Source organism: Pipistrellus kuhlii, unplaced genomic scaffold, assembly GCF_014108245.1.
Source record: "Pipistrellus kuhlii isolate mPipKuh1 unplaced genomic scaffold, mPipKuh1.p scaffold_m20_p_7, whole genome shotgun sequence".
Taxonomy (NCBI): Eukaryota; Metazoa; Chordata; class Mammalia; order Chiroptera; family Vespertilionidae; genus Pipistrellus; species Pipistrellus kuhlii.
In genome coordinates this window covers 34,203,033-34,227,469 of record NW_023425573.1, presented here as the reverse complement: position 1 = coordinate 34,227,469, position 24,437 = coordinate 34,203,033, and the positions used below count along the sequence as shown (strand labels likewise).

The window sequence follows — 24,437 nt, the reverse complement described above, 5'->3', positions numbered from 1 at the left end:
TTTTGTCAGTTTAGAAACACTCTTCCCTTTGGGGATAGCATCATTGTCTATTGTAATTTGGAACAAGTTTATTTGTTTTCAGAGCTACTTGACAATAGCTTCAAAAATAAGTTATATATGAAAAAGAAGTTGAGGGGTCATATTGTTTAATTATTGTTTAAGAAGAGGATCAGCCCACACAATAAACTTACAGGCATACAAGAAGGTTATGTTATAGAACATAAATTGAAGTACACATCAATACATCAATATATTGTGGCATTAGGGGAGAATGGTCTCTCTCTCCTCCATAGTAAGTAAATAAAAGAGGGTTTTACATTAGAGGTCAATCAGCAAAGGCAATACCTTTAGCTGGTGGAAATTTGGGCTCTTCAGGAACATGTACTTTCTCTTCTACCACAGTTTTCTTGGGCGCTTCAGGAACTTTAAAGATAGTAGTAATATTTTTTACTTTTAAAAATTCATAAAGATTTTCAACAAACAACATAAGAGAAATGTCAACCAACAGAGAACATAACAATATCAAGTACAGATATCACTTTATCAAATATATTACTGCATTTGATGAGAGTTGAATTTTGATAAGAAATACAACACATCCAGGGGAATTTTTCATGTTAGAATTTACAAGAAAAAGTAACAAGACAGTGTCAGTTGGTACTATTGCTACTTGTCTTGGTGGGATAATTGGTACTTTCAGTGATGACGTTCTTAAATGCTTCACTGATTTTAAAGATATAAGTATATATTATGTATTAGATTTTTTTCATTTCTATCGTGAAATTCAAGAGGTTTATAAAAATGAACAAAGCAGAGATATTAAAAACATAGTTATTATGCAGTTATATTTGCTAGGTTATTAAAATTAGTAATAGGGAAACCTGGATTTTCCTATAAGCACATTAGAGAATATATAATGAACTAGTACCAAAGAAGGAAATATGAGTTTACTATTTGGTTAAGAGACATTTGCTTTGGGTAGTTTAGGTATAACAACAGTGACTTTCTTTTTGGTAGACTTTCCTTTGGACCCTCAGCCACTTCAAAGATATTAGTTTGCTTTAAAAGTTACCAAAACACAAAACACAGAAGAAAAATATCAAATAGAATGCAAACTTGTAAAACAACCACCGTGCTTCTGTACGTACAATTAGGTAAGTAATTTTTTGCCAACGAAATACCTTTAGCTGGTGGCTCTTTTCGAGGAACAACTTTAGTGGGTGGTTTTTTTGGAGGGATGACTTTCTCGGATATCTCAGGTCCTTCAAAGATATTAGTGTTTTGCTTTAGAATGAACTCTCCAAGTATTATGAAACATTACTATTAAAGTTAGTAAAACGAGGGCTGATAAAATGCTTTATTTATATTTTTAAATTTATACCACACCCACTTAAAAAAAAGACTTGGTTTTACTAAATTTCACTTAAATTGTGTATTTACTATGTATACTAAGCACACACATGCACACACATTCCTTTGTATCACACACATATTATTAATTTGTGCAATGTCTGGAGTGCTATTGCAAAGAATTATTTGTATATGGGTTATCTTCAGAATATACTAGAATTCTGGTGTTGTTACTAATATTCATTTACTTCCTAATGTTATTTTTCTAATGACAAATGGTGGGAGCTATGGATAAGGAATTTATCAGCTTATGAACAATTGTTTGAAATGTTAACAATGCAATGATTGTTTGGCCTGAATATGTAGATTCCCCAGTGAATTGAGGAGCGTCTTTTTCACTTAGCAATGACACTGGTCTGTTATTTTGATTTCTGTAACAACTATGTAACATTCTTAATTGGATTTAAAAAAGAATCTAGAAATTCATATAGTGACTTCCTTAGCTAAGTAGATATCAAATGTTATCTTGTTTGCTAAAATTATATGGTGGTTAATCTCTATATCAACCTTGTATCAAATAGTTTAAGTATTTGATACAAGTGTAAAGTATGTAATGATTTTAATCAGAAAAATAAATGGGTTTCTGGTGTTCCAAGTTGAACATGAAAGGTGCTTAAAACACAAAGTTAGTTAGAACAAGATATACAATTTGCAATATCTACAGAATTCCCCTCTACCTTTGGGTGGAGCTTTGGGTTTTTCATATACTTCCACTTCTTCAGCTTCTAAAAATTCTATCACCCTATGAATTTCTTCAACTTTGTGTACTTCTTCAAATCTCTGCTTTTCAACTTTGATAAATTCTTCTACTTCATGGAACTCTTCTTCTTCAAAATATTCTTCAACTTCATGGAACTCTTCTTCTTCAAGAGCTTCTTCCACTTGTGCTTCCACTAGTTCTAGTTCTGTTCGTTCTCTTACTACTTCCTCCTTATGGAAGGCAACTGATATTTTTTCTTCAAAGACAGTTCTCCCTGAAAGAGTATTTTTTTAAAGATATTTTTTTTAAAAACACAGAAGAAATGAAGATGTAAATTCAAGATACAAAATAAAAACTACCGGAAAAAAGGTTTTCATGCAACAATGTGTGAAAATCAAAGATTTCCCCCAAAATACCTTTAGCTGGGGGAACAGCTTCTTTTTTAGGCACAAGGACTTTCTTTTCTGGGATTTTCTTTTCTGGAACTTTCTTTGGTACTTCGGGCACTTTAAAGATATGGTTTTAACATTTAGGACTAGTAAGAGCAAGTTTTCATAGACAAAGACATCAAAAACAACCAAGACACAGAGACATAAAACAAGTCTTAATGAAAAAAGATGAAAAGGAAGTTCAGGCTTAAAAGAGAAGATATACCTTTGGCTGGAGGTGCTTCTTTTTTCTGAACCGGAACAGGTACTTTTTCCTCAGGAATCTTCTTTGGCACTTTAAAGATATTAGATGTTTTAGTTAGCTGACAATACTCAATAATAAACATGAAATAAAAACACCAGAAACGACACCAACAATAATCAAAGTCTAAGAAGTCCCTCTGTACTATTAGATAGCATTGTGACAAGGAATAACGACATTTTTCCAGATCACTCACTTGTGCTAACCATACCTTTAGAAGAAGTTATGTCTCCCCCCCCAAAATTGTGCTGGTTCTATTTTTTAAAAGCAAGAATTATCAATATTGATATTGGGCTCACTGCTACTATATTTAATTTGATGAAGACTTTTTTTCTTTTTAAAAGATAGGTGTCATATTCTATTGGGCATTATTATATCTGCTGAGAAGGTCATACACATATAATCATCCATTAACATCCTAAAAAAGGTTAAAGAAATGGAAAGGGTTTATTTTTACTAGTTCAAACTCAATTTTATAAGTCTTAAACTACTTAAATGACTCTAAGAAATGGTGAAAGAAGACATTGTTTTAAAAAGAAAATGAATAGGAATTTAAAGATATTAGTTATTGGGATTTGCTATACCTTTAGCTGGAGGTGCCTCCACTTTTTTAGGAACAGGAGTAGGTGCTTCAGGTACTGCTTTCTTAACCACTTTAGGCACTTTAAAAGATATTTTATGGACATTTTGAAAAATGACATGCTGTGAACAGAACAACTCCCACATACCAACCCCCCAAAACACTGATTTTTGTTTAAAAGATATTAGGAGCCTAAATGTTAATTTTAAATATGGAGTGATAACTCTAAAGGTAGATATTACCTGGAAATCCTATAAGCAAACATAACATCAATTATAAAATAGATTGTCATAGTCTTCAGAAATTATAGGCTAAGAATTATTCTAAAAAGTAAACACCACAGAAATATTTTCCCAGTCTTAATATTTAAAAAGTTAAAGGTTGAAAACTACAAGAAAATATTACAATAGGAGCTGGCCCGAAAAAAGTTAACATGCCAATAACATAAATGTGATCACTCACTCTAATTGCATTGCAGCTATAGTAGAAAAAGTAGATGGGAATGGTGGGGGGAGGAAGGGAAACAAAACTTGTGGTGCCAGTAATAATTAGTCTTCAATTTATCATTGATGTAAAAAATGTACTGCTAAATATTGGATAAATACAAATTCTGAGAAAGATTTGGAACACTGTGTCTTTTAAATGTCCAACCCATAAAAGCAGCTGTACCTCTAGGTGGCACCACTTCCTCAACCTCCTCTACGCTAGGTGGTTCTTCTGGGATCTCTTCCTCTGGCATAGTTTCTTCAGGCTCCTCATACACTTCAAAAAGATTATTATTTTGTAAATTATTTTTAGAAATTTTGAATGTTACTAGTACACTAAAACGACATATCTGAAAACTGAAATTGTCTGATCAGTGTAAGTAATTCATAGCTTTCAGCCTTCCTAAACTATGTGAAAACTGCCAAAACTGATTTGGCTCAGTGGATAGAGCGTTAGCCTGCAGACTGAAGGGTCCTGGGTTCGATTCCAGTCAAAGGCATGTGCCTTGGTTGCAGGCACATCCCCAGTGGGGCGTGAGCGGGAGGCAGCTGATCGAAGATTCTCTTTCATTGATGTTTCTAACTCTCTATCCCTCTCTCTTTGTCTCTGTAAAAAATCAATAAGATATTTATATATTTAAAAAACTAAATAAATAAAGTGTGTGAAAACTCACTAGTCCTTGAAAAAAAGCTACTGGATCTTCAAAATATGTGAGGCACTTCCCAGAATGTTAGAGTTGGAAAGGGCCTTAAGAGAATTTAGCTAAAATTATTATTATTTATTTTTAATGGAAGGGGGCTTTTCAAGTCAAATATTCACTTTGGGGTAGAAGCTAGACTTTTCTGAGTCTGTTACTCAGGTTTAACTGGAACATCTGTTGGACAAGTTTATCTCTCAATTGCTAACCAAGGAATTTTGATGAAAAAATTTACCATAGCAAATAGTTTATCTTCAAAGAGTCTTATTAAAACAAACAAACAAACAAACAAACAAACAGACAGACAGACAAATAGGTTAAGTATCTAAGAAAGGAGATTCCATTGGTTTTAGTTTTCCTGCATCATTTCTATTAGGTAAGTAATAATTACTTTTAGAGTCTGCACATGTTTGTTTTCTGGAGTGAAGCGTGCATTTATCACCTTCAAATACTAGACAGTGATAAGACAATGATGGCTTTTAAAGTGCTCTTTTCTCAGAAAGTCATCTACCTTCGACTGGTGGAACTTCCTCTTCTTTAGGGGGAACAATTCGTCTTTCTTCCACTTTCTTAGGTACCTCAGGAACTTAAAAGATATTAATTGTTTTAGGTACTTAAAATGCAAGAATAAAAGAAGAGTACATAAAAGCCAAGTTTTCTGTGTGTTTTTTTTTTTATAAACACAAGAGAACAAATAGAATACACATGCATAAGATGAAACATTGACATATCACAGATCAATTAAAGACAAAAATAAAGAGGTTGTGGTTTAAGATTAAGAATCCATTAAAGAGATATTCTATCTTTTACCATTGGAGCCTCTACTTTTTAGGGAGAGACAATGGTACTTTTGGGATTTTTTTTTTTTTTAGTTACTTCTAATTTTTAAAAGATATATGAGTTTAGTATTTTTGTTTTTTTAGAGACAGCATACATAGAGTCAAGATAAAATACATTAAAAGCAAAGTGGAAAATTTGACATAGTACAAACATGGGCACAACTGAGTCACAAATGATGAATGCAAAGGACAGACCACACAACACAAACATTTCTGTTGAACATTCCATGTGGATAGATAGCATCAGCGTTCAACTTTGGCGAGGCAGGCATATCCCTGTGTTGGGTGATGTACCTTTGGCAGGAGGAGCCACTGCTTTCTTAAGACCAGGAGGAGGCACCTTCTTTTCAGGTTCAGGTTTCTTAGGCACCACGGGCACTTTAAAGATATTATTTTGTTTTATAATTTCAGTTTCACAAACACCGAGACAACAGACTCAGCAATAGTACGAGCTCTGCTAGCAAACACTGGCACAGAACATTTTGACATTTACAGGTGATGGGAAGAAAAGACAGTGTCCGGTTTGCTTGTGAACAGCAGTACCTGGGCTAGGGGGAGCCTCCTCTTTCTTAGGAATGACCACTTTCTTCTCCGGCACTTTCTTCTTCACCTCAGGCACTTTAAAGACATCGTTTCATGATAAGAATATTGTGAGGGACAAAAAAAAAGAAAGAGAGAGAGAGAACCCAAGAAGTCCACACACAGAAAGACCAACATGCAACACTCACTCGGGATAAGATGTAATGCAAGTTGGGAGTCCAAATGTTATGTTATAACATTTTAATGCCTGATATGTGGTCACTTCATCAATTTAAATTTCACTAGTGATTTATTAAATCACCATCTATAAAACATTTCTGAGTCCTTGAAGTCCAATAAAGGATCAGCTTTATCCTTTCATTGATCACATGACTATTTAGTCTGATGGGGGAATTATGCTTATTTTAAGTAGTGGTACCATGATCTTTTGGGGAAAGTGTAACTGAACTTGAAGGCACACATATATTTATTTTGACCAGTACTGGGAGCTGATTGATTATGTTAAATCTGGATACTGTTTATTCAGTGATAGAATACTTGTACTATATTTTATCCTCACAATATACGGTATTATATTTTATCCTCACAGTAATATGCGAGTTCACTGGGACTGATATTAGTATACTCATTTCATACAAATGGAACTCGAGAATCAGATTGGTGAAAGAGTTTTCTCAGGCTAAAACAGCAAGGCACAAATCCAAAAGACAAGGCCAAAATAAAAAGTTACTTGTCTACATTTATATGTATGTATCAGAAGACTTAAGTTATTATTCAGTATTCTGATAAATATATAATCTTTCCTTTTTATTTTCATCCTGTTAAAAGGCACTTAATATAAATGGTTGAAGGATGAAATTTATGAATATTTACCATATTTTTCAGAGTAGATACTTTTCATTGCAAAATATCTATATGAAAATTATGGTGTCTAGCAAAATTATTAGAAAAATCAGGCACAAATTTTGTGGCAGCTTTGGGTCATATCTTTTCATCTTTGTTCTAAATATTGCTTTGAATCCAATGAAAAATGGATGTGTGTGCCTGTACATTTTTAGAAGTGAAAATGGGACTGTCTGCTTTATATATGTAATTTTTCCTATAACCCAGTTTCACCATAAGTTTTCTGGTGATGCTATGAGACTGTGTATTCTCTTTTGGGAGTTGTACCTTTGGCTGGTGGAGGTTCCACATGTTTAGGAGCGGGAACTTGGACTTTCTTCTCTGGTACAGGTTTCTTTGGCACTTCGGGCACTTAAAAACATTCATTTCAAGACATTAAAAATCACATGCACAGTACTGTGTATATAACAGGAAGGCAAATGAGAATAAGACCACAGACAACTAGATGACCATGAAATTTGAAAAGACATTCACATAATTTACAATAGACGAACACATAAGACAGACACATTAATAAGAGCACAGACGAATAGAATGTTTTCTAAGATTTAGATGGCAGACAACGTAGAGAGTAAAGCATGAGAGATAACATTGGAGATGAATGAAAAGATGGAAAGGCAGAACTCAACACAAAAGAGGTCTTGGCGATTGAAGAAGAGCTGCTATACCTCTTGCAGGTGCTGGCACCTTGGGTTTAATTTCCGGAAGAGCTTCTTCTTCCGGTACAACTTCCTCCTCGGGGACGAATTCTTCCTCCTCCGGAGGAAGTTCCTCTTCCTCAGGAGGGACTTCCTCTTCTTCTGGAAGAATTTCCTCTTCTTCCTCTTCCTCTGGAGGAATTTCTTCTTCAAATGGAACGTCTTCTTCCCGAGGTAGAGTTACAGGAACTGGGGTTATCTCCCGTTTCTTTGGCACTTTAAAGATATTTATTCAACCATCAAGCATCACTTGAATGCACAACATTAATAACAATGGAACAACATGGAAAGCAAGTCATCTGTGATCATAGAGCACCACAGGTCAGCACAGTCAATGCCATCAAGCGTTAATTAGAATCAGTGAGGCTGTGCAGTATCAGCTAGTTTTCCCTTTGGCCCTAGTTCTATTAGAGGTAAATGTACCTTTGGGGGGTGGAGCCTCTACTTTTTTTGGAACAGGTGTTGGTTTCTTTTCTTCTGGAATGAGCTTCTTGGGCACCTCTGGCACTTTAAAGATATTATTTGTCTTTAATCACTTGTTCTTATACACGTTTGAGTACAATAGGTATGAAAAAGAATCACGAAACACCTGATTTTTTTTATATTTCCAAGAAGACAGTTTTAAAAAACATGCAATAGTGTGGGGGAATTTATGTGTGAGTATACATACACATATATTTTTTAAAAAGGTTTGCTTGTTTCCCCCAGGCACTTTAAAGATGAAATGATGTACCTTTCTCAGGTGGGGCCTCTACTTTCTTAGCAGCAGGAGCTGGCACCTTCTTCTCAGGCACAGGCTTCTTGGGCACTTCTGGCACTTTAAAGAAATAGTTTAGAAACAAATTTTATACGACATAAAATTTTGAGTCGAAGCATAGCTTCAAAAAAGATTAAAATAAGGTAGTAAAACTATAACCAAGGTGTCTCAAGAAGGATTTTATCTTTAAAATAAGTATTTTCTTTTCCATACAGGAATATTAAAGTGTTGCATGCCCAAAGATTAATTTTTACTCACATGCAAATGTGGAATAAAAATGATTTGCAAGTTTATGTACCTTCGGCGGGTGGAGCTTCCACCTTTTTAGGAACCGGTACAGACACTTTCTCCTCTGGCACAGGTTTCTTGGGTACTTCAGGAACTTTAAAGATACCAAATAGGGTTAGTGTCATATTTCCACCCACTGCTAAGAATCCAGCAATTTCAGGACCTAATGGAAGCATCGTAGATATTCTAACCATTTCACTTTAAGATTGAAAATGACAGCCACACACAAAGGAATTCACAAAAATAAAAATTAAAAACAACAACAACAACAACAACATTGTAAAACATAGATTGGTGACAAAGACAGAACACAATGCCTGGTAAATAGTGGTTTTGTCCATTTTGGTGTTATGATAAGTATCTATGTTACACTAAGAAATTTCCGCTAAAGAGGAGGAGCCAAGCATGAAGCACTAGCATGCTACCATAGCAAAATTCAGAGATGGCTGCACGGTAAACTGCTTCTATCACCAGTTGGGTGGTCCTTGCCTTGTCATTAATATTGTTAATATCATTATGGGGAAAGAACCGATATGATTCATCAAGTTATACTATGTGAGTAGATTACTACACTATCCCTTTGATGGACTACAAAGAGAGGTACCTTTAGCTGGTGGAGCCTTCTCTTTCTTAAGAATGGACACAGGAACTTTCTCCTCTGGCTTCTTAGGAATCTCAGGCACTTTAAAGATATTGTTTGATGGTAAGTTCTAACTACCAGTAACAACCCATCCATACAAAATACAGTTAACATTTCTAACAACAGATACAACACACACGAGGTTTTGAATGCAGAAGATAGTTAACTTAATTTATCTGTAGGTAAAGGCTTTCCTATAGCCACGATATGAATGATGGTGTACCTTTTGCTGGTGGGGCTTCCTTCTTTTTGAGAACAGGAACAAGTTTCTTCTCTTCTGGAACAGGTTTCTTAGGTATCTCAGGCACTTTAAAGATATTATGAAGAATTTTGGAAAGGTTGCAAAAAGATATAGAATGTAAAAAACAACTGTAGAAATCATACGTAAGCATCTAAAAGTGTCTATTTCTAAAATAAGCAGCATTAGTCATCTGTACTAATAAACCCCAGAATCTGATCAAGTTAGACACTCAGACTCCAAAGATGCTGCTCTGTATCCCTTTGTAGGAGATGTAATCTACCTTTGACTGGAATTACTGGTACCACTTCTTCTTTAGTTATGACTTCCTCTTCTTCATGGACATATTCTTCTTCTTCATGGACATATTCTTCTTCTTCATGGACATATTCTTCTTCTTCAAGATATTCCTCTACTCGGGTTACAACTTCCTCTTCAAAGGCAACCTCTTCTGGTTCTGGTCTTTTAGGCACTTCTGGCACTTTAAAGATATTATCTTTAGGTTGGACATTTTCCAATTTCTCAACAAAATTAAGACATGTTAGGCACACAACCATTTGTAATGGAAGAACAGGCTTTGCCTTTCACACAGAACTTCACACATAGAACTAAACATGAATTTCATATAAAAAAAGACAAACAAAACATTAAAAAAGAGTGGCATTAAGTACCTCTAACAGGTGCTGCTACTTCTTTTTTAGGAATAAGCACTTTTTCTTCTGTGACAACCCTCTTGGGCTTCATGGGCACTTGAAATATTAAGTATAAGGACATTTTAATGTAAGAAATGGGCCACCCAGACAAATCTTGCTTTGTTGTTCTTTAAGCAGATAGAATAATTTTTAAGTGCTTCTTATGTGACGGATATGGAATACTTCATCCATAAGAAACTTTACATGTTCCATGGAAATAATTTTGAACCGCATTGGGATAAAAACATACAGAAGTACTCAAGTAAGCTTGAGGGAGCAGAGCCCAAATGTGAAGTCATGTTTAGTATTTGGGTGTCTCTGACTATAGGAAATATCCTTTACTGGAAATGAAAAGCTAAATTCTAGGTAACTCTGCTTTCTGAAATTATAGAGAAGTTACTTTATACTTAGTAAAAAGCAAAAGAAAAATTATTGGACATAGAATTAGCTCTTTTTAAACCTTCAGAATAGCTTTAGAATGAATACATCATTACATCAATTTAGATAAGCCAGGAATGTGCCAGATGGTCACTGACTTGACATACAAACATTCTATTTTCTGTATATTGTAGCCATGTGACAGGAAGCAGTCAATGTATAAAAGGCTATGGATATATATTTGAAGTAATATTTCCTTTTAAAGGTAACATTAACTTCTTATCCCATGTCTACAGATTTTTACATCCAATATTTTCCAAACGATTAGTTTAAAAGACACACAACAATTAACTGAAGTGAAATATAGCTTCCTGAATTTTACAAAAGACATTATAAAAGACTGGGTCAAAGAAGGAAATTATTATACCTTTAGCAGCTGGTTCAGTCACCTGCTCTTTTTCACGTTTGGTAATTGAAATGCGTACTTTTTCCTCAACAACTTTCTTTGATTCTTCAGCCACTTAAAGATATTAATTATTGAAGAGCATTAAAACCAACCACATGAATGTAAATAAAAAGACATGAAAAACTGACATGTAAGCATCAGGACTACAACAATTCATTTTGTAAAAACGAAGAGCAGCAGACAAGGTGGTAAGACACGTTTCTAGAACACAAGTAACAAAGATGTGTGGGGAGTTATCACTCTGAAAAAGTACCTTTGGGTGGTAGAGGTTTGAGTTTCTTAGGAATGGGCACTGGCACTTCTTCAGGGACAGCTTTCTTCACAACTTGAAAATATCAACATGAACAGATTTACAAACCTGAACCTGATTGCTCAAGAGTAGTTAAGAATAAAAAGTTAAGAAATACGACATACAACACAACATCCTCGAACACACACATGAATGGTATACTGCCACTACCACAGGTATTTATAGTATGACTGACGTGAACACAGGTCTCTTAGTATTGATAAAGTTTTTCTCACTCTACCTTTAGTGGGTGGGGCCTTTGGTTTTGTGGGAACCGGTTCTTCTTGTACACGCTTTACTGGGATAGGCTTTTCAGGTTCTTTAAAAGCACATACAGGGTATTTAATGTTAGATGCAAGAACATAAATAACAATACCATTTCTTAAGTACACTCAATTAAAATATCATCTTTCATCTACGGTGTAGTCATAGACTCTGGATGTGAGTGAGAATCAGAGATCCCAGGAGGAAAAGGCCCAAAAGACCTAAACAAGCCTACAGTGCCCTTTCCTCCTTGTTATTTATTTCTATTAGGTAACGTTCACTGTCTCTTACATATTCAAATCCTCACTTCACTTCTGGTAGACAAAATGGTGGTTAAATCTCCAGTCCATATAACATTGACTTTCAATGTTATCTTCAAAACTATACAGAATGACCCCAAAGTTAGACTCAGAAACATCAGAAATTAAGGGAAATCATACTGACTCCTTTCAAAGTTCCTTTTTTTTTTTTTTTTGAGTAAAATAAATTATTTGGAACTGAAATTATATGCCTACAAATGCGAACTTCATGAGATAAAACAAAACTGCTTGTTAGCCTTCCTCTCTGCCTTTACCTTTGAAAGGGTACTTGTCAAGTTTGATGATGGGACCCCTGAGGGTAGAGAATTTTCTCAATAGCCTATCACGCTTGATCACAACAAGCCTCAAATGAGAGATGCTCAGAAGTTTCTGATCATGTATTAGAATGATCATAGGCACTTGATGATAAATTTCTAACCTTTTGGAGAAAGAAATGTAGTGACATTTGCTATTTTGCATAAAAGCAAAAACAAAGAGTAAATAGGTTATTCCCCAAACCCAATCTAACAATAAGATTATTATAGAGATATCTTTCTAGAAGTTACCCAAGAAAATAAACATTTTGAAGTTGCCAAGGGAAACAAAGTTCTTTTCAAATTTCTCTGGGCACCCAAAATTGTATCCTGTTCTAATGGTATTTGCATGTACTTAAGGTGGTTCAAGTTTGCAGTTTTGCTCATACCTGTGATATATTCTTTAGACTCTTCATAATGTTCAAGTTCACGTTCCTCATAATCTTCATACTGTTCATATTCTTCTGCTGGTTCATACTTCTCAGATTCTTTATGTTCGTATTCTTCAACTTCTTCATATGCCTCTTCCCGATGCACTGAGACAGTTTCTTCTTCTCGGGTGTAAGACCATTCTTCCTCTTTTGTTACAGTTATTTCTAGAATAATATTGAAAACAGGCAGCATTATACTTGAAGCCCATTTAGAGATAAGAATGACAATGTGCTTTGATTTCATTCCCTGTGTGACGGTCTCATGCATTAATTATGGGAGACTTTCATTGTCTTTTTCTGGACAAGGTACTATAGAGTGGACATTTGTTATTTATGATTTCAAATGTTAGGTTCCCCACCTTTAGCCAACAATAAGCCAATAAAAAATGGGAGCCAAATTGGGAGCTAGCAGGCAAAGAGCTGTGCAGTTTCATGCTTCATTTTATTATTTAGTCAAACACAATATACCTTTAGTGGGACGAGGTTCTCTTTTCGGAACTTCAACGGATATCTTTTCTTCAACAGCTCTTTTCCTGACTTCAGTCACTTTGAAAAGAGTAATTATTAAAAGTGAATTGCAAGATTTTAAATATATATATATATATATATATATATATATATATATATATATGTATATATGTATGTATGTATTAAGAGATGTGTGTACGAACAATCCAAGGACAAAGATGACCATAACTGTGCTTGTTGTTCAATTATTTTTTCCATTTAAATGGCAAGAAACATCAATAGAATTGGAAATAAACATGACATAATATACATATAAATACTGTTTTCTAAGTTACTTAATACTTAAAAGACACAGTAATTTCAGAAGATCAGGTAGCATTTATAAGAGTTTAAAAGGGCAACTAGACAACATAATGACTATGAAACAAGCACAAGACAGAAACTTGTATTACATAAATAATTTCTTCACCTTAATCCTAGAATCTGTTCATAATCTTCTAGAAAAATGTAAAAAATTACATTAAATTTTAAAAATTAAGGATTAAATTAAAGGTTTAAAAAATTTTAATTTTTGTCCAAGATTGCCACATAAAACAAGCATTTTGGCAGACAAGTTTAGTATATAGACAAATAAAGACATAATAGATGACAAGTACATTTTAAGGAAAAGTATCTACATGTTTGTGGGGGGGTGGGGGACTTCAGATTTTTTAAGAAAAGAAAGAAGCCCAGCCAGTGTGGCTCTGGTTGATTTTTATTGAGGGCACATGCCCTGGTTGTGGGTTCGATCTCCAGTAGGGGGAGTGCAGGAGGCAGCCGATCATTGATTCTCTCTCATCGTTGATGTTTTTTTCTCTCTCTGAAATCAATAAAAAAATATTTAGAAAGAGGAGAGAATACTTTCTGGTATCTAAAATGTTTAGTTTTGAAGTGACATGAAATAACATATGTATATTATATTAAAAATGTATTTAAATTATTTTCCCTAAGAACCTAAACTCTACTAGATTAGTTTCAATGCCTATATGCTTAGTTCAATTTCTGAGACAGTCGGTGTACCTGTGGCTGGTGGTGCCTCCTCTTTTTTAGGTTTGAGTCTGAGAACCTTTTCTTCTGGAACAGCTCTCTTGGGTTCCTCAGGCACTTTAAAGACAGATTCCACTTTAAAGACTTGTTCCCTCATTCAGACCACCCAAAGGTCCTTTCATAGCAACTCAAACATCAAAGACCTGCCATTTTCATTATTTCCAACATAAAACAATGCTTGTAATCATGACAACCACCCAGCACCCGCAGCCAGTGTGCGTGGTAAAGAGAACAGGGCGAGGACAACATTCTGCGTAGGGAAAGGCTCCCAGTACCTCTGGCTCTAGGAGGCTCCTCTCTTTTAGTTACAGCGACATGAACTTTCTCTTCCTGGGTAATTTGCATGTGCCTCTCAGTCACTTAAAAGATAATTTTAGGGTTAGGGAGTCATAGTACTCAAAGTGGAATTTAAAAATATATTAGCCAGAAAGTACTGTGATTTTTTTTTTTTATAGCGTATAACAAGTTTACAAGGTACACACAAATACACTTCACGCCAAGTAATACTCCACCCACAGACAAGGCGAGAACACACCACTGCCACCAACACACACCAGTAACCTCCACGTAAAAGGTGTGACCCACAGACAGCAGCAAGAGGACGCAAGACGGGACACGTGCCTAGCTTCCCTGCTGGGGAGGAGGGGGGTCTCATTTACCTTTGGTGGGGGGCGGTTCTTCCAGCTTAGCCGCTTTGGGGGGAGCCCTTTTTTCAGGAATTGGTTTCTTTGGCTCTTCTGGCACTTAAAAGACAACAGGCAACACAGTCAAACGTACAATAGGCACACTTATCTTCTTGTCAATGTTATAAAAAAAAAAAAGACAGGCATTCTAGAGAATGAAGTAAACCCCAATATACCTTTGGCCGGTGGCACCTTTTCCTTAGGAATGGCGACCAGAATTTTCTTTTCTAGCATGGTTTTCTTTGGTGCTTCGGAAACTTCAGAAAGATTATGTTTAAGAATATTAGTTTGACGTACAGACGAAGGGACCTCATTTGGTGGCAAAGAACTCACTTTTTTTTTTTTTGAAACATTACACGTTTATACAAACAGTGATGACTATACTTAGCAAAAATGTTTAAACACACACTGACAAAAGTTTAGGCAGTTATAGTAAAGACATTATTACAGCCATTAAGACAGGTTGGTATCATTTCTTTGTAAGAACTGTACCTTTAGCTGGCAGAGGTTCCTCTATTTTAGCAGGAATTTTTGGTTTGGGTACAATTTTCTTCTCACGCTTCTCAGGCACTTGAAAAGATTATAAAATATATTTGTGGAAATGTCCATACTTCTTTTTAATAAAAATATGGGGAATCTTTTTACTTAGACATGATACTTAGCAACATCTGTAATATAGACAATAGCTACACGAGAACATAAAGAATGGGACACAAAGGGCTTGAACAAATTCAAGAGTTGATGTACCTTCAGCTGGTTCAGCTTCCACTCTCTTGGACATAATGTACAGGTTTTCTTCTACAACATATTGTTCAGGTTCTTCCAGCTCTTTAAAGACATCAAGTTTAAAGAAGGTAAGTTGTAATGCTTTTCACGTTAAACTTGAGTTGTAATTCATTGCCCCAAGAGTGATTACAATGGCAAGAGTTTAGCACTTGCCAAATCCCTGGTTGTTACTATTTAACATAGTGACAAAGAACATTTTAATCAAAGTACATATCTTAAGAGTTTGGGAAGTAAGTTTCATTAATTTAATATTTCAGTATATCATAAAGATATAATAATGCTTGTATTTACAGGAAGAACAGGACACATATAAGACAAAAACAATTCCAGTGGCATTTAAGTATTTGAAGATAAGTTAAAAAAAAAAAAAGAAACTCTAAATTCAAGGCTACAAGACATAAACATACTTAAAGAAGCATAAACAGGTTTATAAGAAAGACCAGACCTGTATCACATAAGGAAAACCTACCAAGAACTTGGGAACAAGCCCCCCCCCCCCCCCCCAGTTTTGTGGGGCAGGTATGGCAAAAGAGCCCATGTGTATAAAGTTATTTACAGACTAGAAAACCCTAGGTATAGACACATATCTTTACACTAGAAGTAAATTTAATAGGCTAGCCAGCTTTCCCCTAAATCTTTTGGGCTTAATAAAAGCATAAGAATATCATAGAATGTTTTCCTTCCAACTAGAGTCTGTAGTACCAAAGGCAATTATATGCATAACATCAAAAATTCAAATCAGATTTATACAATGAGAACGTTCTTTGCATACATGTTATGTTTGGTTTCCCAAACATTTCTGGAAGGGAAAGGGCCCTTTTTGAATCCATTAGATTCCTGACTTATGCCCCTTATCTTGGCCATTCCCAGGAAACAAAAGAATGGGTAGGCTTCCTCTTGGGAGTCATGTCTCATCTTGTTATTTCAGGCCATTCCATTAAGACTATACATCTGGGTTTCACATGGACTTTTCTTCCAAGCAGAGAAGGGGTAGGGCAATATTTGTAAGCCAGAGATGCACTTGAGGGCATCTATATATACCGTTCTACTCAGCTTTTTCATTGGGAAGAGAGTTAATTTGTTAAAATTTATTGATTTATCTTAAGAGCCACATTAGAACTTTCTTAAGAACGTTCTTTCAGATGTTGGACTTGATCAGTATACCTAGTGGGATTTTCATTCATTGAAAAGGTATCATAACACTGCAATAAAGCTTCCTGTTCAAGCCTTAAGAAACTATAGGGAACTCTCATTCCAGGTATGGGAACATCTGAATAACAAGTTAATCTAATCAAAGATGTTACACGATTTTTTCTAAACATGAAATATTGGAAAGCCTTATGTGCTCAGTGCTTCACTCTCAAACTTGGCCTTGACTTCTGGATTGTAATAATTCTTTCTTAATTTTAAAATTGTGAGTCAGAACACATTAGTGAGTTATGCTATCAAACTGCTTTATGTTACACTTACTTTAGACATTAGACTACCAAGGTGAAGATTATATCAATCCACCCTGCTGAAACCAAATCCTACCTAATGGGAGGATGAATGAATACAGAGATACTTGCCCCATTAGTTACAGGTAAATATGAAGTTTTCACCTTCCCTCCACCCCATCCCATCACCTCCTGCTTTTGGCCAAATAAGAGAAGATGGACAAGAATACATCAGATGTTTATTTTAAGTAATGTCCCTGAATCTCATGTTTTGATCAAAAGATATATCTGATGAGGCCAATAGATATTCACTAAATTTGTGTCGCATTTTAATTGATAAATTATCTATGAAAGAAAATAACTTATCAAGATTCCAGATCGTGCCTAGCTTATTTGAATTGTTTACCTTCATATTCTGTAACCTCCACTTCCTCCTCCTCCTCCTCTCTTTCTTCTTCTCTATAAACTGAAATGGACACTCTTTCCTCTTGTTCTGAGTAACTCCATTCCTCCTCTGCAGATACTTTAAAAGATAAAATGTAATTTACATTCAGTCTCCTGAAATACTAATAACAGTCACAGGCTCCCTAAAGATGGATATGGTTCTTCTGGCTGCTTAGGGTGTGGCTTCACAGTCCTTCCTCATTACAAGAAGGAGAGGGCTGATTTAAGATGAGGGGACAGTACAGCTCAAGACTGAGAAGAACATTCAAATTACATTCAAGAGTGGCCACTGTCGCAGTGGTCACATTTTCAGCACCCCATTCACTTCCTAAGACTGATTCAGAACCAGTGAAGACACAAAGACTCAGTCTCAGAATGCTACAACAAGTAGACAGTGATAAGGACAACTGCTACTGTCAACAATCACATCTGTGAAGAAGAGACGACTTGGAGGAAACACACACAAATTCATTTCTCCCCTCTCTTCTGCTCATGTACCTTCATGTCGCGTGACTTCCACTCTTTGTGGAACTGCAACGGATAGTTTTTCTTCAGCAACAAATCTTTTTTCTTCTAGGACAGTTTTCTTAGAAACTTCAGCTTTAAGAAAGCATTAAGGGTGAAGTTGAAAAATCAAGAATCTTAACAATTCTCTCAAGAGTTTGGGGAAGATTTGCACAGTACAACACTTTTTCTAGCAAAATGGGAAAACAAGTTACATAACATATCACGAATATACACACCTCACATTTTATCAGAGGACAGACAAAGGGACAGGATAAGAAACACACAAATAGGAAACAGCAAGAATTCGCAGACTGAAGATTTTTGTCCGAGGCTTGGGACAAACCCTACCTCGGGGAGGAGGAGCTTTCTTAGCAGCAGGAACTGGTACCAAAACTTTCTCCTCGGGGACAGGTTTCTTGGGCAGAGCTGGGACTTTAAAAACAGGTACTTTTTAGAACCTCAATGTTGTCTCTCTGAAGCCCAGCACAAAACACAGATATACACCCACAACACACTCATAGCACAACACTAACAAAATTAGCATTTTCCTGGGAACATACTATTTGAAAGATGGTTTCTTGGAAAGATGGAGACACAATACCTTTTGCTGGCGGAGCTTCTTCCACTTTCCGAGGAGGAATAGGTCTCTTTCCTTCGGGAACTTTCTTCTTTGGTATTTCTGGCACTTAAAGGATAGTATTTGATTTTAAAATTTTCAGGAAGGCAATATAAATGAGCAACACTGAAATGGCAGGCCCACTAACGAAGACATGCAATTACAGAAGCTTGAAGGAAAGACAGTTATGTCATGGAGCGAGGACTGAGTACCTGCTGGTGGTGGCGATTCCTCTCGCTGAGTAACAATGGTTATTTTTTCTTCTGTGACAACCTTCTTCTGAACTTCGGGAACTTGAAAAGACATTAATTTTGAAAAGTGACTTTATATTTTCCAAAGCAGCTAATGTACAGTTATTTTTTTTTTTAAGAAAGTAGGCAGGTGGACAGACATACTTGCTGAATTCTCACTCATACCATAAGCCATTCATTTTGAATTTAACTAACTAAATTAAGAGGTAATTAAACAACAAAATGTTTTGTACTTAAGATGTAGAAATAGGGCTTTTTTCCCCTCTTTTTTTAAACTTCTTTTCTAAGTAAGTCACTGTACCTTCGGCTGGGGGGGCTTCCTTTTTCTTTGGAACAGGAGCAGTAACCTTTTCCTCAGGAACAGGTTTCTTGGGCACCCCTGGGACTTAAAGTTTTTAAAACAGAATGTTAGTTTCAGGTAGGCATCACCTTTATGAATGGACATAGGCACACACAAAGATCTTTATGTAGTTCATTAGCATTGTTACAGATTTTCTGTGCTTTGGCAAAATAATGCATACAAGTAAACTACAGTGTTATAAAGGTCACAGCGTGATAAATGTCCCAGGGGAATGTTACAGAGGCATTTAGGAAATTAACATAAATTAAATACACATAAGGATGTGTATAGAACCCACTCTCTCTAGACACTGATATGTCTTTGATAAAAACAAATTTGTCAGCAATTATAGAGTGTGAATATAGTATAAAATCTCTCTATGCTTGAGAAATGGAATCCACAGGACAATGATTTAAGTGATCTAAGACTATTTTAGACTGAGACTAAGAACTCTTTAGAATAGTTGTATCTACAATATATTTCACATTCCCTCCTTTCCCTTCTGATATTTTTTTAGTGTCCCTGAATGTATACAAAACTTAGGAAACCTATTATTCTAGAGAGAGCCTATCAATCTGATGTCCATGTGTCAATAGCTTTGGAGAGCTCTGTGTACAAAATTTCGGGAGTATGTGCATATGTGATTTTCTTTAAGAGGCTCAATAGCTTTTAATAGGAACCCTGACCCAGCATTGGCTGACGATGGGTTTAGTTTATTTATGCTAGTGTTGATGATGTTGCACTTTTAATTGGCAGATGTATTTTAACAGCCTATATTATTGGCAATAATTATTCCCACTTTAAATAAGTAGATATTGGCAGTTTTTGTGAACCCCTGTACCTCTATACCTTCACTTACAATATTTTAATGTCATTGTACAGATATTCACGCATGTGTTATATACATGGGATGTTCACACATGTACACATGTCAGCATGTGAATTTGTTTATTCAGAAACAGACATGCCTCCTTCAGGAGTGGTCAGTGGCTTTGATTTTAGTAATTGATTTTAGTATTGATTTTAGTAATATCACTTTTTCATTATAATCATTATATTTTCAGTACTCATTGTATTTTAATGATTAGATCATCAGAAATCATTCTTTAAAATCACTTGATTAAAGAAAAAGTCCAAGAATTCTTAAAGAGCCACGAGTTTGAGAAAGTGAAAAGCAGGAAGAAATTGGAAACACTGGTGAGTTAGGCAATAAGGAACTACTGAAGTTCCTTTCAGTAAGCCTGGTTTCTCCTGAATTAAATGAAGTTGAATTCTTTCTGAATCTCTCTATAATTGACCAGTTTGTAGCTTCAGGGCCTCCCTAAGATAGTATCTTTTATCATCCAAACCCAAACAAAACCAAAACAAAACAACAAAATAAGCAAATACTAACACCAAAGCAACGGACTGGCACATTTGAATCTAAATGTGAAAGATCCCCTGACTAGCTAAGTAGATTATTACAATGTTTATGACAGATATTGTTGTTCTCAAGAAATATGGTGAAAGTACATGTCAAAAGTCAATATATTTCCAACTTGAGGACTCGGCGTCACTGATGGCCCGGAAGAGTGGCAGCTGCGAGCAGTGCTGTGTGTCTTTTTATCTAGTTAACGTTCCATTCTGCCAACACTCTGCAGTTGTTTATCAAGACTCATGAAAGCATTTTGTAATCAAGACAAAGTCACATCTATGAGGAGAAAAATTATTTTTCCTAGAAACACGTCTAAAGAAATTTTTTCACAAACATTTCTTCTTTCTCTAAGAGAGGGAAGATATTAAAAATTCAAGATAGCTGTCTGATGTAATGAATTACTTTTCTTAGTAACACTTTTTGTGTTTCCTTTGGAAAGTTCAATATTGCAAATAATGTATGTCAAGAGTATGACCCCCAAAGCTGACAAACGAGTGAAAAGACTTAAAATAGAAAGACGGTACAGGGCATAGAACACCAGGTAAAGCAAGGGGCTCTCATTCGGGGCACAGGTTACCCATGACCAGTCTGATGTACCTTTTGGGGGAGCGGCAGGTTTCTTCTTGGGGACAGGAACAGGCTTTCTCTCCTCTGGCACAGGTTTCTTGGGAACTTCAGGAACTTTAAAGATACCATTTTTGAAAAAAATGTTGAGAATATCTAGTCTTCTTTTGAGACACTTAAGATTACATTAAAGCATAGATAGTAAGAGCACAAGAATTTAGGAAGCATTTCATATGCTCTGCTTGTGACGACAATGTCTGGCGAATACATCAATACCATAGAGACATCACATACTTTACACGAAGCTGACAGAGACCCAATTAGCATAGTCTGGAGTCTAAAAATGGTACTGATACCTCTATAACACATTACAATATGTGTTATAGTGAGGGCAACATACACACATTAGTGAGGGCAACATACACAGGATTAAACCTATTACAAATATTTTGAAGATGTTCCTTTGTTAAAATATAGTTCTCATAGAAAAAGAGACAAGAGGGCAGACACTAAAAAAAAATTTAAAAATATGATTCTACCTTTGGCTGGTGGGGGCTCCACCTTTTTAGGAGTGGGCACAGGAACCACTTCTGGGGCAGCTTTCTTAGGTGGCCCGGGGACTTTAAAAACAAATGCACTGTTTTTTAGAAAGCGCGTATTTTGACAGAGCAAACATTGCTGCAAGACTTAAGACTTAAAATAAAGAATAGACATTCCCGTTTTATGCCAACTGAATGCAAGAAAGTACTGTGTTAGAAACAAGAGTAAAGGGAAATGGACGACTAACTAACTAGAACATGCTGTGACTGTTTTTCGCCTTTAACACAGGAGCCTCCACATCCCCAGGAACAGCGGGTAGCACCCTTTCCTCAGACACTAGTTTTAGAAATGTAACTTTAATGAAACGTGTAACTTTACATCTATAAGCGTAACAATTGCATTAGATTATCTCAAGTGTCTTCCATACTACTCTAAATGTTTAGCAATTTGACAGGGGCAGAGTGGGACAGGGTGGGGAGGGGACGGGGACCGGGCTGGGGGAGTGGTGGAGCCCTCATTTGTAGCTGCTGCCGATTTCTGAGTTCCAGTGTCCACTGAGGTGCAAATACTCTCATATTGGCCAACAACCGTGACATCATGATTGTGGATTAGGAAGAGATGTGCAATAGCACACCATTTATCTAGTGTTTCCCCCACAGAGTTACAATCAACTTAAACAACCTTGGAAATATATGTATATATATATATGTATGTATATCAGTAAAATAGGGAGTGATGAGTGTTGAGTGTTTATTAGTGTAGTGTTTCAAATGACATTTATTTAACTGTAAGCTTAAATAATTTAACTTTCTCAATCATGGAGGTATTAAACACTGGATAGCAAAATTCCTGAAAATTTAACTATCAGCTCTGGTGAGCTGGTATTTCCAAACAGCTGGTCACTAGATTGTAAGCTCCCTAAAGTGCAAACAGAGCCTCCGGTAACTTTTGTTTCTCTCTCCTGTACCCTCCTCCTGATTTTCCCATCTCCCGCCTGTGATGCCTTTTGTACATAGTAGGCTGTGAGTCTACTGACTATGTGGCTGAATCTGTTATTTAATACTAAAGGCCTGATGCATGTAATTCATGCAACGGGCTCTCTTCTTGCAGCCTGGCTTCGTCCAGAAGGTCATCCGGATGGTCGTTCTGCTGTCCGGTCTAATTAGCATATTATGCTTTTATTATAGATTAACATGTTCAGATATTTACTATGGAAATTTTAAAAGATGGTAGAGACTTAGAATGCAACAATACCTTTTGGTGGAGGTTCAATCTCTTTGGAAACAGCAACATGAATTTTCTCTTCGGTAACAGTTTTCTTTTGTACCTCAGGAACTTGAAAAAAATGTACATTTTCATTACTGGTATGCCACATTGTGGGTGGTAATTGTAATTTACAAAGAATATTGAAATACAAATTAAAATGGAGACACATGAGAAATGAAAAGATGACAGGGAACTACAAGGAGATAGAGATGCCTACATAAACACAAATTAGATAAGAAGAGGAAAATCCATCTGAAGCTTTTCTATTGAGCCCCCCCACATTCAAATTTTCCTTATACCTGTTACTGTCACCTCCTCCTCTGTGTGAGAAGCAAAGAACATCTTTTCTTCTGAAATAACTGTCTTCTTTGTATGCACCGCTGGTACTTGAAAGAGAATATTTCATGTTAGTGTTTATTTTTCTACAGCAACACAGCAGATCAAATACATAGGTCATATATTTGTGTTTAGACACAGAATGAGTGGGTTAATATGATAGCTTGAAAACAAATTCATTGTTCACAGACAACAAATCATGTTTGATCTACAGGGACAAATGACCCATACAGCCTTTATCAAACATTATTAAATGGGAATCAAATAGACACAACTTCTTCACATGAATGTGGTGTGTTTCCCAATCTGGTAGGGTTTATCCATGTAAATGAGAGGATGGGAAATATTCTATGCATTGCATAGTAAAGTTAGAAGACTATTCCATTCAACAAAGCCTTCCTTTAAAAAATTAACGTCATTATAAAGTAAAACTAGAAACAAAGATAATATTATTATTTTGTTAGATTTATACATATGTGCAACTCAACGTAAGATGAATATTATATAAGATTGTCTTATTTTGGTGGTTCCAGATTTGTGAATTGTTTAGTAATATATGTACACATATCATATCCATTTAAAAGGGATTAAAACTTGTAGCTGGAAGACAAAGATATATACCTTTCACTTCAACAACTTCTTCCTGCACTGGAGTCCGAGAGGGTTTTTGTGGAACAATCTTCTTGGAAACTTCGGGTACTTAAAAAATATGTACAAATATATTTGTATTGTAAAGAAGAACGCTTTGCACACAATTGTAAAATATCTTAGTTTAGATGCTACAAATCACTAACGTGTATAATCAGCAAACAGGTTATTTGTGCCCAGAGACTAGATGTGTTTTAAATGGTGATACCTTTTGTGACTTGGACGGTTTCTTCCTCTATTCTCCGAGAAGTCTTTTCAACTTTTTCAGCTACTGGCTTCTTTACAGCTGCAAGTGTTGTAAAGACATTGCAGTACTTTTAGACCTTCTGTTAACAGTTTTGCTCTCTCTATATGTATGTATATATGTGCGTAATTTTTTTTTGTAGAAAGAGACAAATTTGGTGCTCTGAACTTTAAGTACAAGTTTCTGTACTTCAAATAGTTTGGTTATAT

General features: G+C 35.6%; 1 protein-coding gene across 1 annotated transcript in view; it reads right to left on the bottom strand.

The window, feature by feature from the left end:
• TTN (titin) overlaps positions 1-24,437 on the bottom strand; it is a 276,330-nt gene that overhangs the window by 137,472 nt on the left and 114,421 nt on the right. The window contains exons 114-154 of the mRNA XM_045575224.1: positions 24,193-24,270; positions 23,958-24,035; positions 23,300-23,386; positions 22,989-23,069; positions 21,734-21,814; positions 21,228-21,311; positions 19,178-19,261; positions 18,838-18,918; positions 18,611-18,694; positions 18,358-18,441; positions 18,001-18,102; positions 17,465-17,581; positions 15,584-15,664; positions 15,329-15,406; positions 15,013-15,093; positions 14,813-14,896; positions 14,429-14,512; positions 14,127-14,210; positions 13,068-13,145; positions 12,558-12,764; positions 11,533-11,610; positions 11,256-11,327; positions 10,964-11,056; positions 10,138-10,215; positions 9,750-9,947; positions 9,452-9,535; positions 9,193-9,270; positions 8,599-8,682; positions 8,277-8,351; positions 7,967-8,050; positions 7,514-7,759; positions 7,113-7,196; positions 5,946-6,020; positions 5,075-5,149; positions 4,050-4,142; positions 3,385-3,462; positions 2,765-2,833; positions 2,527-2,616; positions 2,088-2,384; positions 1,182-1,262; positions 346-423 (exon numbers count right to left, since the gene is read on the bottom strand). Of these exons, the coding sequence (XP_045431180.1) occupies positions 346-423; positions 1,182-1,262; positions 2,088-2,384; positions 2,527-2,616; positions 2,765-2,833; positions 3,385-3,462; positions 4,050-4,142; positions 5,075-5,149; positions 5,946-6,020; positions 7,113-7,196; positions 7,514-7,759; positions 7,967-8,050; positions 8,277-8,351; positions 8,599-8,682; positions 9,193-9,270; positions 9,452-9,535; positions 9,750-9,947; positions 10,138-10,215; positions 10,964-11,056; positions 11,256-11,327; positions 11,533-11,610; positions 12,558-12,764; positions 13,068-13,145; positions 14,127-14,210; positions 14,429-14,512; positions 14,813-14,896; positions 15,013-15,093; positions 15,329-15,406; positions 15,584-15,664; positions 17,465-17,581; positions 18,001-18,102; positions 18,358-18,441; positions 18,611-18,694; positions 18,838-18,918; positions 19,178-19,261; positions 21,228-21,311; positions 21,734-21,814; positions 22,989-23,069; positions 23,300-23,386; positions 23,958-24,035; positions 24,193-24,270 (4,008 nt within the window). The remainder of the gene's footprint in view (positions 1-345; positions 424-1,181; positions 1,263-2,087; positions 2,385-2,526; positions 2,617-2,764; positions 2,834-3,384; positions 3,463-4,049; positions 4,143-5,074; positions 5,150-5,945; positions 6,021-7,112; positions 7,197-7,513; positions 7,760-7,966; positions 8,051-8,276; positions 8,352-8,598; positions 8,683-9,192; positions 9,271-9,451; positions 9,536-9,749; positions 9,948-10,137; positions 10,216-10,963; positions 11,057-11,255; positions 11,328-11,532; positions 11,611-12,557; positions 12,765-13,067; positions 13,146-14,126; positions 14,211-14,428; positions 14,513-14,812; positions 14,897-15,012; positions 15,094-15,328; positions 15,407-15,583; positions 15,665-17,464; positions 17,582-18,000; positions 18,103-18,357; positions 18,442-18,610; positions 18,695-18,837; positions 18,919-19,177; positions 19,262-21,227; positions 21,312-21,733; positions 21,815-22,988; positions 23,070-23,299; positions 23,387-23,957; positions 24,036-24,192; positions 24,271-24,437) is intronic.